General features: G+C 43.7%; 1 protein-coding gene across 1 annotated transcript in view; it reads left to right on the forward strand.

Moving 5' to 3' along the window:
- The window catches only part of SNX30 (sorting nexin family member 30), a 124,937-nt gene that overhangs the window by 76,861 nt on the left and 28,491 nt on the right, over window positions 1-19,585 (forward strand). The window contains 3 exon segments of the mRNA XM_007968393.3: window positions 2,203-2,361; window positions 7,742-7,937; window positions 10,018-10,217. Coding sequence (XP_007966584.1) covers window positions 2,203-2,361; window positions 7,742-7,937; window positions 10,018-10,217 — 555 coding nt within the window.

The raw sequence follows: 19,585 nt of genomic DNA on the forward strand, positions 1-19,585 counted from the left end.
AAGTTGAGGATTGTGGTTCCCTCGTGGGGGCAGGAATAAGTGGAGATCTGATCAGGGATCCGCTGACAGGGAGCTTTGTCAATGACACTGTTGTGTCTGTCAAGTTGGGTGGTAGATTAGTAAGTTAATAAGTACTGGTATTATTCTTATGCTTTATGACTTTGATATATATATAATATGCTCTTTTATTGCACTGAAAAACTAGCACCGTTTTATAATCTACAATTCAGTGGCATCAAGTGCATTCACAATGTTGTGCAACTATCACCACCTTCTGAAAGTTTCAGAATCACCTTGGAAGGAAACCGTGTACCCATGAAGCAGTCACATCTCATTTCCTCCGATCTCTCCAGCCCCTGGCAACCACTCATCTGCTTTCTATGGGTTTGCCTATTCTGGACATTTCATGTGAATGGAATCGTATATATGGACTTTTGTATCTGGCTTCTTTCATTTACCATAATGTTTTTGGGGTTTTTCCACGATGCAGCATGTTTTAGTACTTTTTTTTAATGACCAAATAATAGTCCATTGCACAGATATGCCACATTTTGTTTGCCCATTCACATGCTGATGGACATTTGGATTGCTTCTACCTTTTAGCCATTGTAAACAGGGCTGTTATGACTATTTGCGTACAAACTTTGGTGTGCGCATCTGCTTTCAATTCTTTTTTTAAAGATTTTAAAAATGTTTGTTTGTTTGTTTGTTTGTTTGAGATGAGGTCTCACTCTGTAACCCAAGCTGGAGTGCAGTGATGCAGTCTCTGTTCACTGCAGCCTCCCCATCTTGTGAGCCTAAGCTGTCTTCCCACCTCAGCCTCCTGAATAGTTGGGACTATAGCTGCAAGCCACCATGCCCAGCTAATTGTTTTTATATTTAATATTTTTGGTAGAGATGGGGTTTCACCATGTTGCCCAGGCTGGTGTCGAACTCCTGAGCTGAGGCAATCCACCCGCCTCGGCCTCCCAGAGTGCTGGGATTACAACGCCCACCTTGCTTTCAGTTCTTTTGGGCATAAATGTGTGAGTGGAATTGCTGAGTTAAATGGTAATTCTATATTTAACTTATTGAGGAACCACGAAACTGTTTTCCACAGTGGCTGCATGTTTTACTTTCCCATCAGCAATGTATAAAGGTTCTGATTTCTCCACATCCTCACCAACGCTTGTTTTTTGTTTTTTGTTTTTTTTTAAGATTATGGCTATCCTAGTAGGTATGAAATGTATGAAATGGCATCTCATGATGATTTTGGCTTCCATTTCCCTGATGACTACTAATGTTAAGCATCTTTTCATGTGCTTCTTGGCCATTGGATATCTTCTTTAGAGAAATATCTATTAGATTTAGTTACCTATTTTTAAAGTGTACAATTTTTAAAATATTTCATAGCTCAAATATTTTAAAACAGGTGCATGGCAGATACTTCTTTTCTCTGTGGTAGGAATAATAAAGAAGGCTTTTTAATCAAGCAGTTGATCAAACTGCTATGGAAACAGATTAAAAGCTCAGAGATCCCTTGGTAGGCAGGTAGTTGTAAATTGCCGACAGTATTGGCTCTAAGTCAGTATAATAAAGAAATGTATTTGAGTAAGGGGAATAAAGGAAATTACATTTTAAAGAATTTTTTAGTATAAACCTAAACCAAAAAATTGGCTTATAAAAGGTATTTTTTTTAGATACATGAATTTACGTAATTTATTCATTCACCAAATATGAATGGGGGATGAAGTACTGGGAGCAGAAGCTTAAAATATTTAAATAAATTTTTACGTGGTTGATGCCTGCCTGCCTGCCTTCCTTCCTTCCTTCCTTCCTTCCCTCCTCTCCTCTCTCCTCCCCTCCCCTCCCCTGCCCTCTCTTCCCCTCTCCTCTTTTCTTTTCTTCTTGCCTTAACTTTTCCATTATATCACGTTTACATCAAGCAATGTAAAAATTACTGTTGAATTTACTCAATAAATATCTACTTTTATGTATTTCAGAGACTATATTTAGTGTTTTATTCCTTGCATTATGAAATTGACAGGATATTTACTCCATGTATATTTTTCAGAAATCTTTATGTTAATGACTACATGAAGATCTGCCTGATTAAGAAATGCTTTTCTTGGACAGAGGGTAATAGAACTGTGTGCCAGCCTGGTTGTTTTTCCTGGCACCATCTCATCCATGACTCTGATTTTTTTCTTCATGTCTTTGTAGCCTCTTCCCGAGAAGTTTGTGGTAAAAGGTGTTGTGGATCGTTTTTCAGAAGAGTTTGTGGAGACCAGAAGAAAAGCTTTGGATAAATTTCTAAAAAGAATTACGGATCATCCTGTGCTCTCTTTCAATGAACACTTTAATGTTTTCCTTACTGCTAAGGTAAGGGCAGAAGTTTACATACTCTTCTCCCATATTACCATTCTTGGGCCTCTTTCCTAAAAGCTGTTCTGAGCAAGACTCGGTCTCTGCAAAAACTTAACAAATAGCCGAGTGTGATGTTGTGCGCCTGTAGTCCCAGCTACCCGGGAGGCTGAGGCAGGAGAATAGCTTGAGCCCAGGAGTTTGAGGCTTCAGTGAGCTATGATCATACCACTGCACTGCAGCCTGGGTGACAGAGTGAGACCCTGTCTCTTTAAGAAAAAAAAAAAAAAGCTGTTTTGATCTTTCAGAAGCCACCTTCATGAGCGAATGGTTCACTATAACAGGGTTGTCATAAAATTGGTCTTTTTTTGGGTACCTATGTGCATTAGCATGCTTTTTTTGCATTAGCAAATCCGTATAGATGGATTCTATGTTAATATTTAGGAAATCTATCCCCACCCCCATCGAGGACCCCACCCACTTACAGCAGCAGAGGAAGTTAGAATATTTGCTCTGCCAAAAGCAGAGCTAAGTGTTTCTTTAAACACTTGGCAGTATGACTGGGTGAGGCCAGTCTGACCAACAATGGGCACGGAAGAGAAGGAACATTTGAGTGTTTGGTGAGGGTGTTCTTCATAAGGGCACTTTGAGTGATTACTTGCAGCTGCATTTTGCAGACAAGGAAACTCAAGTTCCGGGAACTTGTCGTTGTTCCGGTAGTGTCACTAGGATCTCAAGTTGGGTCTTTGTGGCTGCTGAGGCCACACCATCCCTGTGTATCAGACTGCCTGATTGTTACTTATCTGCAGCCATGTTCCTTTCAGGTGGACATTTGCCAGATAAAGCATTTGGGTCCTACACAGCTGCCAGATTCTGTGTATTCAAACTCAAGTTGGTTGTCCACTAGCCTTTCTCTGCACTTCCCTGTTGGCAGAACCGGCCAGAAAACCCGAGGTGCTGCACTCTCGCTGTCTGCAGAAATGGGGTCACGTGCTCAGACCCTCCTGCTAGCTTCCCTCCAGTCCCATCTGTTTGGTTTCAGGTATCATGTTCCCATGTTCAGGCCATATGTAACATGTTCCATGTTGGCAAGGGTATTGTGGTCCAGATACTTTCTATTTTTCAAATCTGCAAAATTGAGAAATAGTTATAGATAACATTAGTTGATATTAAAGACTTCAGAAAGTGTGCCATTCTTCCCTCAATGGAAGCCACATGACAAAGTCCTTTAGTTTTGTTGTATAACCTCAGTTGGCATTGAGCCTTAGCCTTATTGACAACATTCCAATTCAGCGTCTCTTTTTCCCAGAGGCTTTCCCTGCCTACAGGTTGGACTGGTACACTTCTTAAAAATAAGTATTTCCTAGTGAACTAATCCTTAGGTATAATTCCTTCAACTCATACTCAAAGTAGAATACATCCTGTTCTCCAAAAGCAGAACTCACTCTCTCCCCCAAGGTCCATTTTCCAGAAAGCCCTCAAGTACAGTCATGTTTACTGAACAAAAAAGAAGAGGGAGGGAAAAGCTTGACCCCTGGTTGTTAGGAATATGCGTGAAGAATAAGTAGGAAAGAGAGGGTGTGTGTGTGAGACAGACAGAGAGAGAGAGAGAAGGATATTTATCTATCTGTGGGCCAAGCAGTATGAAAATGAGTTAAAAATTATAAGGTCCTTTACTGCCTCGATCAAAATCCAACTCCGTGTGAGTGAATACAGGAAAGGTGGCTTTAAACAGAACAAATTCTAGCCCTAGTTCAGTACCACTTGCTGAACAAAATGTGCTAAACAGCCTTATCTTTTCTTTAAAATTTTTAAAAATTGTGATAAAATACACATAACATTTACCATCCTAACGATTTCTAAGTGTACAGTTCAGTAGTGTTAAGTATATTTAAATTAGTTATGCAGCTCATCTTCAGAACGTTTGCATCCTGCAGATCGGAAACTCTATGCCCATTAAATGTCAGCACCCTATTCCCCCTCTTCCAGCTGCCTCATTTTTTCCTTTAACATACCTTGAATAACTTGATCTTGTTCTTAGATGAGCCACTTACATGTTCTGCCTTAGGGAATGCAGAGACGCTCTTCCTTTTCCTTGTGATGACATGAGCTTATCAACAAATTAGAAGTGTCCTTAAGAAGAAGCCAATAAGGCTGTGTGTAATGACTCATGCCTGTAACACCCAGCACTTTGGGAGGCCAAGGCAGGTAGATCACCTGAGCCCAGGAGTTCACATCCAGCCTGGGCAACATGGTGAGACCCCATTTCTATATATTAAAAAGCAGCAGCAGCAGCAGCCAGTAATGCTGGGAGAAATGAGGACGCTCAATAGCAACTATATACAAGTCAATATTTTCATCTTTGGCAGAGTGGGTACAGCAATCAGATAGATACTACTAAATAACTTTATTCAACATGTAAATTAACTTGGTTAACTGGGACACCCTTTCACAGCTCTACTCGAAGCAGAGCCTGTGCAGTCCAGTGAGCCCATTTGACTCTAGTCCCACTCATAAAAATGCTGTCTGCAGAGGTAATTCCAAGGACTCTGAGGCTTCAGTTATAGTCTTGTGAAGGCCTGGAGCCTTTGAGGATGTTTCTTGTCTAGAATGTGGGAGGACAGAATGGAATCTCTAGACCTACTTGGCCATCCTTGTCTTGGTTTATTCCCTAAAGAGACTTGCGTTTTCTAAAGAGGGTGCATCTGCATGAGTGTTCACAGCAGCATTGTTGGTAGCGCCACAAAGCTGTAAACCATTCACACGATCATGCACATGTTCACAGGCAGGAGAGGAGGTGGACAGTTTGTCATACAGTCAGTTATATAGTGAACACTCTCTCAGGCAGCCTGACTCTGAAGGGAAGGAGAGAGGTGGAGAGAAACTAGAGAAAATTGCTGCTGTTTTTAAGATGGGTTGACCGGGCGTGGTGGCTCACGCCTGTAATCCTAGCACTTTGGGAGGCCAAGACGGACAGATCACGAGGTCAGGAGATCGAGACCATCCTGGCTAACACAGTGAAACCCCGTCTGTAGTAAAACATACAAAAAACTAGCCAGACGAGGTGGCGGGCACCTGCAGTCCCAGCTACTTGGGAGGCTGAGGCAGGAGAATGGCGTAAACCTGGGAGGCGGAGCTTGCAGTGAGCTGAGACTCTGTCTAAAGAAGAAAAAAAAAAAAAAAAGATGGGTCAGCCTTGGGTGTATTTTACATGCTGAGGGATTAGAAGTTGAGGATACAGACAGGAGAGGGGATCATTGGTAGGGCAAGCCCCTTGGTTTGGGGAAGGTCACAGAAGAAGACTTCTGTCACCAAATTGCAGACTGGAGGTGGGAGCAGATTTTCCCCAAACACCAGGCAGCAGTTGCCAGCTGGATGTCCACCAGTTTAATTCACACATTATTTACCTGGACATAGCATCAGATCCCACAGGTTGGGGACTCAGTCCCCAAGACTGAGAGCTTCCAGATATCAGATATTAAGTTCAAGCCTCCAAACTTCTGACCAGCCAGCTTCAAGTTGGGCTTCCTGTGACCCCTTCTTCGGGTTCCATTAATTTGCTGGAGCAGTTCACAGAACTCAGAGAAACACATTTACCAGCTTACTATAAAGGATATCACAAAGGATACAGATGAAGAGTTGCATTGGGCGAGGCGTGGGGGAAGGGACGTGGAGCTTCCATGCCCTCCCTGGGTGTACCACCCTTCAGGAAACTCCACACATTCAGCTCTTCAGAAGTTCTCTGAACCCAACTCTCTTGGGTTTTTGTGGAAGCTTCGTGACAGCAGCATTCCATCCTCCAGGGTGCGGGGAGGGACCCTGTCTGGAATGAGGGCCTTATGACCCATAGTCAGAAAGCCTGGGGAAGAGTCGACTGCTGCCTTGGGGCAGGTGAAAGGAGGGCAGGAGAAGGTCAGAGAGATTCTGTTTCCTGAGGCTTAACACACCCAACATTAGAGTGAAAAGACTGGAACAAGGGCTGTGGAGGTTATAAGCCAGGAACTGTGGACAAAAACCTATATATATATATATATATACACACACACACACACTGAAACCTCAATAGGAAAGGGTGGGGCAAGAGCAAAAATGAAGGCCTGAAGAAGGAAACGAAGAAGGAAGTGAATTCAAAAGGAGCCTACACTCAGATACTATAGAGACCTCAGCCTGAAATTGTACATCAAATATGAAGGGACTGTCGGGCCATGTTAGCTGTGAATTCCGCGTCCTCTGCTCTATCCTCTGCATCAGGCCACGTCACCAGAAAGCTGTGTCCTTGTTCTGGGTTCCTCTATCTCCCTCTAGTCATGCCCTTCTAAGTCTGGGAATTAACATTCTGTTTGTATTGAGGGTGGATATGAGGAACAGACACCTGTACCTTCTGTAAAACCATTTTGGAAGCTACCCTTTCAGTAGGTGACACAGGACAACCTGAAGATGGTATAGATTCCTCTTAGGGTTTGATGATAGGAGGAAGCTTGTTTTATCAGGCAGGCTAATGTGCTTTTTGTTGTTTTTTTTTTCCTTTTTTGAGGCAGAGTCTTGCTTGGTTGCCCAGGCTGGAGTGCAATGGCATGATCTCAACTCACTGCAACCTCTGCCTTCCAGGTTCAAGTGATTCTCATGCCTCAGCCTCCTGAGTAATTGGGACTACAGGTGCACGCCACCACGCCCAGCTAATTTTTTTTTTTTTTTTTGTATTTTTAGTAGAGACGAGGTTTCACCATGTTGGCCAGGCTGGCCTTGGACTCCTGACCTCAAGTGATCTGCCCATCTTAGCCTCCCAAAGTACTGGGATTACAGGCATAAGCCACCGTGCCTATATTTAGATACAATAGGTTATGAAACTCAGCATATTTCCAGTTTCGCCTTCAAGAAATCCAGGGTTAAAATGTTTTGCTGTTTACAGCATCCATCCTAGGCCTGAGTTTTCTAGCAATGTTTTTCTGTCACTGTTTCCTGCTTTCCACCCTTTACTCCCCTTATATGGCTTTAGTTGGGGTATAAATAAATGAGTGATGGATCTCAGAACCTCTGCTCTTCAGTTTTGCTCCTAAAGACAACATAGGGTACTTTGTATGGGATAAACAGATACTTTTAAAACATTATGTTAGAAACAGTGTTGTGTTTAAAGGGCAGTGTGCTCCCGTGAGTGAATTTAAGGATTGGAGTTCAGCTCTGCTGAAAGGGATCTAGGTGTCAACCCATAGGAGCCTGAATCTGGTGGTTATGATGTCCCGTCCAGGGTCCACGTGTGAATGTGATTAGGGCCTCTAACTCAACTCCTTGTTTCCCGAGTCCTCCATTTCCAAACTGAAGCTCTTTTAGAAGCTGTTTTATTTAGTCCTGCCCAGGTGAGTGAGTGAGTGCTTTGAGCTTATTCACATATCATCCTCAGGACCTGAACGCCTACAAGAAGCAAGGGATAGCACTGCTGACCAGAATGGGCGAGTCAGTCAAGCACGTCACTGGCGGCTACAAGCTGAGGACTCGGCCGCTTGAGTTTGCCGCCATAGGTGACTACTTAGATACGTTTGCACTCAAACTGGGAACCATTGATCGAATAGCCCAGCGGATCATCAAAGAAGAAATAGGTGAGCTGTCTGTTGAGGTCTTGATTATGCCCTGCAACCACACTGGCAGAAATGCCATTCATGTGTACTACAGAGAATCAAACTGCAAAACGCTAGAGTGACAGAACTAGACCATCTTTTGCTTATCAAAGAAATACAAGGAGGGGAGGAGTTAGGTGTGACTGGAATGTCACTTTGCACCCCATCCTTTGTCCTACTGTGTCAGCCTTGTGTTTGCTTTTCCCATGGCCAGCACTGCTAATTCGCCAGGTGTTTCCTCTTTTATGCTCTCTTAACTTTAGCTTTAAAAGTGGAGACATAGACTCAACTGCCCTTCATCCATAGGGAACAGTAATTTAAACAAACTTAGATACATTTTCTGGCAGAAAGATGATTCAAAAGGACAGCATGGAGACCTATGTTTGCCAAAGTTACGACCCTGATGAATCTTCAGACTTGTGATTGACTCACCCACTCCATCCTGGTTCATTTTAAACCCACTCCTCCTGCATGGGGGAGTTGCCGGGGCCTGTATTGATCCTTCCTAGTTTTTGCCTCCACTTCCTTTCCACCCCTCTCAGGGCCACCTGCTTTGCCGCGTCCCAGATTGTTGGGATCTTTTGTCTCCTTACATACGTGTGGGGTGGACAGACATGAACAGTGTAAATGATCGCACTGGCATGGGAGGCACACTGAGAAGGATTCCCCAGCAGTTGCCATTCACTGGTTGCTAAGCCATGATGAAATGGCAAGACTCCTGGTGACAAGTGTTGGGCCAGGTTTTCTTTATGGGGGACAAAATAAATCAACATTTTTTTTTCCTCATTTCTTGTACTTGTTCCCCCTACTTGATCCACTGATGATACCATGTGGGGCCCATAGGTTTTGGAGATAGCTTTGGATACCATCCACACCTAGGGATCGTGCGGAGTAAATTCTGATGGGATCCAAGGGGCTGAGGTGACCACCGAGTGAGAGAGTGAGTCTGCCAGTGTAAGACCACATCTCTTGTATCAAAACGTTTCCTAAAATGCCATTGTTTATCCATTGTGACTGATTTTTTTTAACCTTTAAAAACATCTCCCTAAACCTATATGAAACTCTGCCTCCATTGCCTGTTAAAATACTGCTTTACGGCTGATGCGGTGGCTCCCGCCTGTAATCCCAGCACTTTGGGAGGCCGAGGCAGGCTAATCACGAGGTCAGGAGATCGAGACCATTCTGGCTAACGTGGTGAAACCCCGTCTCTACTAAACAAAAATACAAAAAATTAGCCGGGCATGGTGGCAGGTGCCTGTAGTCCCAGCTACTCGGGAGGCCGAGGTAGGAGAATGGCGTGAACCCGGGAGGTGGAGCTTGCAGTGAGCCAAGATCGTGCCACTGCACTCCAGCCTGGGCGACAGAGCAAGACTCCATCTAAAAAAAAAAAAAAAAAAAAAAAAAAAAATTGCTTCACAGTATGGGTAGGTGAGTGGTTATTTTCTTTTGTTCGTTGTTTTTTTTTTTTTTTTTTGATGGAGTCTCACTGTGTTGCCCGGGCTGGAGTGCAGTAGAGCGATCTTGGTTCACTGCAACCTCTGCCTCCTGGGTTCAAGCAATTCTCCTGCTTCAGCCTCCAGAGTAGTTGGGATTACAGGTGTGTGCCGCCATGTCTGCTAATTTTTTTTGTATTTTTAGTAGAGATAGGGTTTCACCGTGTTAGCAGGATGGTCTTGATCTCCTGACCTTGTGATCCACCCACATCAGCCTCCCAAAGTGCTGGGATTACAGGCGTGAGCCACCAGGCCTGGCCGGCGAGTGGTTATTTTTGAAGATGTTTGGTGGATGTGGCTGCTACTGCTTTTCCCCATAAGGCCCATTATCCAGCGGCATGGCATTCCCATCCATGGGATGGAATGGATTGATGTAACATGAGCTGTCAGAGTTTTAAGCAGTTGTGTTAGAAACAGTGTTGTGTTTAAAGAAGAGTGGGATCAGGTGAGTGAATGGCCAAAGAAACACATGTTCATGTAGAGAGCTCTTGGCTGTGGTGATTACTGAGTTAGTAATAGCAGCGACTGCTACCCAGCCAGATTTTAATTGGTTTCTCTTCCCCGTTCAGAGTATCTTGTGGAGCTGAGAGAATACGGGCCTGTATACTCCACATGGAGCGCCTTGGAGGGTGAGCTGGCTGAACCCCTGGAGGGTGTATCAGCTTGCATTGGGAACTGCTCTACAGCCTTAGAAGAGCTGACAGATGACATGACAGAAGATTTCCTACCTGTGCTCAGGGAATATATTTTATACTCTGACTCCATGAAGGTAAGCTGGCTTGCTTCTTGTGTATTTGGATACTTTCTTTGTAATAGGAATTATCAGAAAGTAATGGATTATTGCCTGTTTGCATGTGATATAAGTTTCCTTCTTCCTGGGTGGGCAGGATCAGACATGTGGACTGACATCATGGACATATAAATGGAACACGTGGTGAACCAAGTACGTGAATTAAACAAACAGTTTGGGAAGAAATTCTTACTAGTTTCTCTGAGAGTTCAAGAAGATATAATGTTTGTGAAACAAGAACAAGGATGCCATGGAACAGTAATAGATAATTAGAGCTCTTGGAAGTTAAAATATGATTGCTGAAATAAAACTGAATAATAAAGTTGGAAGGTGAAGTTGAAGAAATCTTAAAGTAAGACAAAACAAAAGTAGTTGGAAAGTAGAACAGAAATGCAAAAGTACTGAAAATGTGAAAGGAAAGAGACATAGGGGATTAATCCCAAAGGTTCAGCATCTGACTGATAAGAGTTCCTGAGAGAACAGGGAAGACTGAGGGAAGGAAATTGTAAAAGAAATAATACAAGAAAATCCCCCAAACCCAAAGACATAAATCGTCTGATTAAAAGGACATGATAATTGCCCAGCAAAAGGATTGAAAAGATCACCGACCCAAAGCATGTTATTGTGGAATTTTAGAACAAAAGTGATAAGAATTTGAAAGCTTTTTAAAATATAGGGAGGGGCAGATGATATATAAAAGGAACAAGAGTGAGAATGGCTTTGGTCTAGCAGTGGTGAACGAGAAGAGGAACTATGAGGACAAAAAAAAATCTTTGGCCTCAAATTCTGTTTGCAGAATCGGGAGCGTAGTGCAGGAGGAAATGTGCCAGTGCCCACACCGGAAACTTCCCCAGTCTGCACATAGACTGGTTGGAGAACATCACTTCAAGAGACTCCAACAATGGTGGCACTGATTAGTGAAGGGCTCAGTCTTTATGACCAATAGAAAAAGATACGTGGCTCAGTGTTGAACAAGCCCACTTCTAAATAGCACCCTCCTACTTCCCAAAGGAGACCTCTAGATGATTAATCTGTCTTCGGAGCAGGTCTAGGGCATCCCATGAGGAAAGACCCGAAGTAGGGACTGACCTGAATTCCAGAGAGAAACCTGTCAGTCAACATTGGGTTGTAAAAATGTAAAACCAGAAAGATCATAGATCTGCGAAAACATTGTACAGCTTGAGAAGAGGAATAAAAAATAATGAATCAACTAGTTATAAAAATAAACTGTGATGGAAAACTTTAAGTACTTGCCAAAGGACAGAATAGTAACAAACTGCCACATACCCATTCTCCTTGTTCCATCTTGTCCCATCAGGTGTGAAGGGTTGATATGTACTAAACTGTGGACAGTGGAAAAGGGAGCCTCTGGTGAATCCCATTCTCATGTATGTGCTATAAAGTTGCTAATAAAACACTTTCAAAGGGAGGATTGAATTTGGATCTCTCAGTGACCAGGGAAATGGTATGAATTTCTTTATCTATAAGTTGGAAATTATGGCAGTGATAGGATAAAGTCAGATGTGAGATCATTAACCTGAGACCACTAGTTGGAAATTATTGGAATGAGGCTGTAAACCAAAACTTCTGGCTGTGAATTTGCAGCTCATTCTCGTGTATCACATTGACTTTTGTTAAAAAAAAATTGGGATATACACATTGAATTTTTGATCCTATGGCCGAAACAAGTATAGAAAGCCATCCTGACTTCCTTAAAATGAACCAGAATATTTCACTTATCAAGTTAATGGTATCTGTTCTTTTTTTTTTTTTTTTTTTTTTTTTTTGAGATAGAGTCTCACTGTGTCGCCAGGCTGGAGTACAGTGGTGTGATCTTGGCTCACTGCAACCACCTCCTCCTGGGTTCAAGTGATTCTCGTGCCTCAGCCTCCCGAGTAGCTAGAATTATAGGCACCCGCCACCACACCCAGCTAATTTTTGTATTTTTAGTAGAGACAGGGTTCCCCCATGTTGGCCAGGAGGAACTTGATCTCCTGACCTCGTGATCCGTCCGCCTTGGCCTCCCAAAGTGCTGGGATTATAGGCGTGAGCCACCGCACCTGTCCGGTATCTGTTCTTATAAACAAAAATAAGTTTTTACAATTCCTGGAGTGTCCCTGGATTTGTCTCTTATGTATACACACCCTTCATCAAATATTCTCTTAACCTTGCCAGATGAAAAATCCAGTGCATACACAGCTCTGGGATACTATAGTACAGATTACTCTGTTTTTGCCTGTGGCAAGTATGTTAGTACTTAGTATATATTTGTATTTGAGGCACAATTTTAAAATGTCATATAGCAAGGATTTATCTGGCATCTATAAAACATTATTACACTGGGAGACATAAGCTTGTGTAATTTAAGTTAGATATCAAATAAACATTTGTTTGCTCTTTCTTTACCCCCCACGTGTGGGGCATATGTATTGAGTTTCTTGTTTACTGAGCCTGAAAAATCAGGTCAATCAGGCTGAGCGAATGAGATTAATTGTACACAGTCTTGTCTGGGGGAAGGGCATGGAAAAGAGGAAGTGTGGACTGGCAGTCTCTGAAACCCAAGCTCTATCCCTGATAGTAGCTGAGCTGAGTCCAATTAATAAGAAACAGGGCCACCTGCTCCTCCTCTTTTCACCAGGAAAACGTCTCTGTGGAGTGCCCTGGCCTTGACAGGAGTGATTGGATGGCAAAACAAAGACTGTGTCTAGAATTGTCGGGGTCTGTGTGGCTGGTACTAAAGACACCAGGAGAATGATAGGTGTCTTAAGTGGCTCTCCCCACCTTTTCACATTGCTGCTCTTTAAGAATTTTTAAGTATATTTGCTTTTTCCGAGAGAGTCATATAGTTCCATTTCCAAAGTGGCTTTCTGATTTTTGAAACATAAGCAGGGCAGACCTTGCTGTGCAGTATGGAAACTAAACATGGAGCAGAGGACTTGCCATAAGCCTGGGTGTGGCCTGTTCTTTTTATTTTTGGAGATGGAGTCTTGCTCTGTCGCCCAGGCTGTGGAGTGCAGTGGCACGATCTTGGCTCACTGCAACCTCCACCTCCTGGGTTCAAGCGATTCTTCTGCCTTAGGCTACCGAGTAGCTGGGATTACAGGTGCACGCCACCACGCCCGGCTAATTTTTGTATTTTTAGTAGAGATGGGGTTTCACCATGTTGGCCAGGCTGGTCTCAAACTCTTGACCTCAAGTGATCTGCCCGCCCCGGCCTCCCAAAGTGCTGGGATTACAGGCCTGAGCCCCCACATCAGGCCTGTGGCCCGTTCTTCATCAGCTGCTGAATGGTCCTCAGAGCTGAGAAAGTCCTGCATTGGTTTTGGTGAGGAGTTATTGGTGTGGTGAGGTTCTGTCAGTCTATCTTCATCATGGCCTTGAGGGAACCTAATGGTAAATGTTTGTCTTCATCATTTGGAGGTAGTGGTCTGTGCCTTAGGAATTTGAAATGGTGGAGGGCTGGTCCCTCCCTGGATGGGAAAATGCCCGGGCTCATCGAAAGTCCTGTCCTGGTGGGGCTGTGGTTGGGGTTCCTCTCTGAGTTCGAAAGGGCATTTAGGATCATCTGTTTCATTTGCTGATTATTGACACGAAGAAACAGACCCTTGTGGGTAAATCCTTCTCTGTTGCATGGCCACAGGACTATACTCCTTAGTGACCAATCAGCTTGTAGCTGTGTGTTTACTACTTGCCAAGAGGCAAACTAGGTGACTTCAGGCTTTTCAAGCCTGGCCTCCAGTTGTATCTCTTTCAGGACAGTTGTGGCTAGGTATGTTCTGTTCCCTTTGGAGGTAGAGAGCATAGAAAAATAGGGTCATTATCAAGGCACTCAGAACAAATGGAACAATGTGAGTTTAAGCCGTGAACAATGAGTGCAGCTTGTACTGGAAAGACGGTTGAAGGCGTGTGTCACAAGGTTATGTGTGTTGAGGACAGGAGGGTACCAAAGGTTAGTTACCCTTAAGCCCAGACTCGAGTTAAATACCTTGCAGACATCCACAGGTGAGCCCTTATATAGGATTTCACATTCTGTAAACTCTGTGTATGTAAAATGAAATTAGGGTAGTGATGGACTGAAAGAGACCCTTTTGAAGTCCTCACCACTTTTCTGGCAGTGCCTTTTGAGTATTAGCGTTGTCATGACCAGGCCAAGTGTTGGAGAAGCTTTATTCATGAAGATTTGGGCAGGACCATCTTATTTCCCACACTGCCTTATCCATAGAAGGTGGTCAGCAAGTATGTAATCGAATTGGACAATTTGGTAAATTTGCAACACTTACAAATATACGATGATTGCACATTGTACATCTTGTTTTTAAGAGATTTATGTCAATGCGCATGCTTATCTCAGGGGTCTTGGTGAATGACGGGTGGGATGAGGGTCTGAAGTAAGAGTGGATGAAGAAGGCTATGGCTGGAGACTTGGATGACATATGGGAATGAGCTGTGCAAGGGTCAGAGGATGGAGCATTTTAGGTAGAGGGGAGCAGCCAGTGCAAAGGTCTGAAAGCTGAAATGAGCTCAGAGTCTTTGCAGATCAGAAAAGCTGGTGTGAGTGGAGCCCGGTGAGCAAAGGAGTAAGTGGTAAGTGGTGAGGTCAAAGAGAGGTAGGAGCCTGGTCCTGCAGTAGCATTTTTTTTTTTTTTTTGAGACAGAGTCTCACTCTGTTGCCCAGGCTGGAGTGCAGTTGCGTGATCTCGGCTCACTGCAACCTCTGTCTCTTGGTTCAAGCATTTCTCCTGCCTTAGCCTCCTGAGTAGCTGGGATTACAGGCATGCGCCACCACACCTGGCTAATTTTTTGTATTTTTAGTAGAGACACAGGTTTCACCATGTTGGTCAGGCTGGTCTCGAACTCCTGATCTTGTGATCCACCCATCTCGGCCTCCCAAATGCAGTAGCATCTTAAAGACCATCTTAAAGGCTAGCAAGAGTCTGGACTTTATTCTAAGGACTAGAAGGGAAGCCATTTAGTTTTATGCAGGGAGATGACAGGATGTGATTTTTACTTTTAGAAGACAACTAGTGCTACAATATGGAGAATAGATTGTAGAGGATGAGAGTGGTGGTTGGGAAGGCCATTGAGAAGGCTGTCACAGGGAGCCAAGGGCAGAAAACTAGGTGGTGGAGCCTGGACTGCAGTGGTAGAGACGTAGGTGGAGTTGGGGTATATTTTGGATGACAGGCCAATGGCACTTGCTGCTGTAGTGATGCAAAATAAGAAAGGAATTGGGGTTTTTGGCTTTAGCAGCTGGGTAGATAGCAGTACTGTTTATTGGGATGGGGAGGATCCAGGAAGGAACAGGTTGGAGCAGTTGGGAGTCCACTGTTTTGGGCATGTGGAGTTCAGAATGCCCCCTAATCATTAAAGTGGAGATGTCATGGCAGTTCGTTATGAGTTAGTCCAGAATGGGAATAGAAATCTGGGAGTCATTAGTGTATGAATGGTGTTTAAATCTCTGAGACCGATGGAGATCATATGAGGAGATGTGATTGAGGTGCATACAGTGTCAAGGCCTGCGCCCGTGGTGTGGTAATATTTATTGGTCTATCACCTTAAGAGGAAAGAACAAATAGCAAAGGAGCCCACGAAGGAAGGGTTGGTGTGGCAGGAGGAAAGAAGTAGTGGATTGCCTCCATGAAGCCAAGATAAATGTTTTAAGAAGCAGCAAAATGTATCTGTTGGATTTAATAATATGGACATTGTTGGTAATCGAGATTACAAGTGTGAGATGTGGATGCAGAAGTTTTGGTTTAAAGACAAAGTTTGTCTTCCAGTTGGAGATAACTTGGACAACATTCCGGGGTAGTCCTTTTCAAAAGCCGGTTTAAATTGTCAGGTTTCTTCAGCCTCCCCACCTCTTCCCCACAGGACCACAAGGTGGCGCTAATGAGTCAAGCTCCGGGAACGCGACCAGTTGGTGCTGTAGGTTGGCCATTTCCGGTGCCTTTCCAAAACTGAAATGAAGATCTGGAAGATCGAGTTGTCAGGGAAAAAATGTCCCCTTTCCTGAACAAAAGAGATTATACAGAGTGGCTAATTTCTTGCAGCTAAAATAATGTGAAGAAGCAGGATGTGAAATATACATGATTTCAAAGGATTTTTTAAAAATTAGAAAAATATTAAAATGAAAACTCTTAGATTCCCAGTAATGGCAGACTGAATACACATTTAAACTTCACCAAAATGACACTAAAAGGATTTTGAAAAAAAGTCACAAGCCCACAGACAAGAGCAACAGGCAAGGAGGCAGAGGCAATAGCAGTACAATTTTGGTAAGTACTAAATGACTCAAGTTGATTTTGAAACCGACTGTGGGGGAAAAAACGGAGAAGTCACCTGGTTTACACCGTGGAACCCTCCAAAAAGGTCAAGAGTTGGCAGCACCACGCCCCCCTGGGATGAGGTAGAGCTGAAGAGAAGAATAAATCTAGAGTCTGTTTAAGAATCCTAGCTTCCGGCTGGGCGCGGTGGTTCAAGCCTGTAATCCCAGCACTTTGGGAGGCCGAGACGGGTGGATCACGAGGTCAGGAGATCGAGACCATCCTGGCTAACACGGTGAAACCCCGTCTCTACTAAAAAATACAAAAAAAAAAAAAAAAAAAAAAAACTAGCCGGGCGAGGTGGTGGGCACCTGTAGTCCCAGCTACTCAGGAGGCTGAGGCAGGAGAATGGCGTGAACCCGGGAGGCGGAGCTTGCAGTGAGCCGAGATCCGGCCACTGCACTCTAGCCTGGGCGACAGAGCGAGACTCTGTCTCAAAAAACAAAAAACAAAGAATCCTAGCTTCCGATCCTCTCCTCTCTGCTCACACAGGGGCCACTTCCTTCTCCACTTTGGCAGAACTGCGGGTCAGTTCTCTGGAGGGGGCCTCTCTGGACCAAGAGACTCTAGGCACACTTGAGGGTGTTCAGTGATGTTGGGAGTCTTCTCCTGCTTGGCTCTCAGCCTTAGATCTTCCATGCAAGGAGGAAAAGAGCCTTTTCTAGAAAATCTAGGTGGGCCAAGAGAAGTGACCCACAGATACGGATATTGGCTGGCGCTGGAGAGCCAGGGTGGTTCCTCAGTGAAAGGACCCAGCCGAGTCTCCTATGGAGAATGTCAACAAGCCCTCTGTGCAGAGAGCTTTCAATCCATTTCCATGGAATTTCCCTCTTGGATGGGTGGACAGATAAGGGTCACCAGATATGTAAGGGAAGATTTGAATGTGAGTATCAGAAGTAAAAACGAAGAAAAAGCCTACTGAATGAAACACTGATGGAGAAGAAAATTTCCCCCCCCAAAAAAATTGTTAATATTGTCCAAAAGAGAAGATATCACAGCCATAAAACAATAATTTTTAAAAATTCAGAGAACAAAGAGCTCTTGGAAATTAAAACCATGATAGGAATAAAAAAATTAATAGAAGAGTTAGAAGAAAAAGTTAAGGATGTCACATATGAAAAGAATCCAAAAGAGAATTGGAGAAAAAAATATGAAAATTAGAGGATTAGACCATCTGAATAACAAGCGTGCAGGCAGAGAAACAGAAATGGGAAGTATCAAAGAAGCCATTCAAGGAAAATGACCAGAAGGGAAGAAATAATGTATCACTGGTTGTTCTGCGTGATGAGATTATGTATGACTTCTCCCTCTCCTTTGAATTTTCCAAGTTCTATGTAAAAATATCTCTTAAAATGAGGGGGTAATGTGTGGTTTCAGTATTACCAACATTGCCCCAGGACATCTAAATCACAGGTGGTCCTGGTTTCCATAGAATGAATGTGTAAAAGGAGCATGTTGAAAGGGGTAACCTGAACTCAGTCATTTAACCAGAGCTGGTGATATCACTAGGACCAAATCAGACTCATTTTCCTGCCTGCAGGAAAGTGCCCTTCTAGAGGGCTGCCCTAAGCCGCAGGACTATGTGGGTATTTTATTTTTATTCTCATTTGTTCTTTGTTACTGAACACCCATTACTCTACATGAATTCCACTTGGGTCTTGGGTCGTCAGCCCTGGCCTACAGGAATATGAACCACCCATCCTGCTGTTCTCTATGGGGGGCTGAGCTGTTCCTGCTGCTTTGGTATCCTCTTCCAGCCCTGCATCCTAGCGTCCCTCTTCCACAAAGCTTTGAAGCTGAAAAACTTGGTGGGCTTGAAGAGGCTTTTTGGTAGCTGCTGACCTTTGGTGCTGGGGCTCTTTTTCTGCCTTTCCCCCTCCCATAGTTTGTGAGTGCACAGCCTTGGCAGAGGAAGACATGTGCAAGAGTCTAGGGGTGGGGAAGGGATGCTGCGCTTTCCTGTAGATACTGACCACTGTGGTCTTTCTTGGGACAAATCCAGTGCAGATGTTGAAAGCCAAACCACAGAATGCATCTGTCATCCAACTCTTCTAAACGTTTTGTCTTTGTAGATAAAGGCTGTTCGATTAATATTTCATGGATGACATAACTATAGACCTCTTAATGACTGTTATTAATTTGTTACAAACATTTGGATGACAGACGTCATCTATTGGATGTTTCTATTGTTTAGCCTTTTTATTATAGAAAAAATCAAACATATCACAAAATAGAGGGAAAGCAATAAACCCACATGTATCCCAGCCGTCCCACGTGGATCCCAGCCATCCTGCGCGGATCCCAGCCATCCTGCACGTATCCCAGCCAGCATCAGCAGTCACCCACTCGTGACTCATCTGGTTCTGTCTCTCTCTAACGCTGCTCCCAACTCCCACCCCGTGGTTTAATTTAACACAAATCCTGAAATCATATTATTTCATACAGAAACATTTAGTACGTATCTCTAAAATACAAACTTTTTTTTTAAGGACTACCTAATTATGTTTAAATATCCAGTTAGTGTTCAGATTTCCCCAGTTTGTCTCAGACACAGTTTCTGTTTATTTTTCCAAATTGAGATCCAGATAGGATCTATACATTGATTGGTGTGTTTCTTAAATATTTAAAAATCCTTCTTTGTCCATTTATTTTTCCTTGTAATTTATTTGTTAAAGAGTCATTTGTTGGCTGGGCGCGGTGTCTCAAGCCTGTAATCCCAGCACTTTGGGAGGCCGAGACGGGCGGATCACGAGGTCAGGAGATTGAGACCATCCTGGCTAACACGGTGAAACCCCGTCTCTACTAAAAATCCAAAAAAAAAAAAATTAGCCGGGTGTGGTGGCAGGAGCCTGTAGTCCCAGCTACTCGGGAGGCTGAGGCAGGAGAATGGCGGGAACCCAGGAGGTGGAGCTTGCAGTGAGCCGAGATCATGCCACTGCACTCCAGCCTGGGCGACAGAGAGAGACTCCGTCTCAAAAAAAAAAAAAAAAGAGTCATTTGTCTTCTCTTCACTGGAAAATAGAG

This window comes from Chlorocebus sabaeus, chromosome 12 (assembly GCF_047675955.1).
Source record: "Chlorocebus sabaeus isolate Y175 chromosome 12, mChlSab1.0.hap1, whole genome shotgun sequence".
Taxonomy (NCBI): domain Eukaryota; kingdom Metazoa; phylum Chordata; class Mammalia; order Primates; family Cercopithecidae; genus Chlorocebus; species Chlorocebus sabaeus.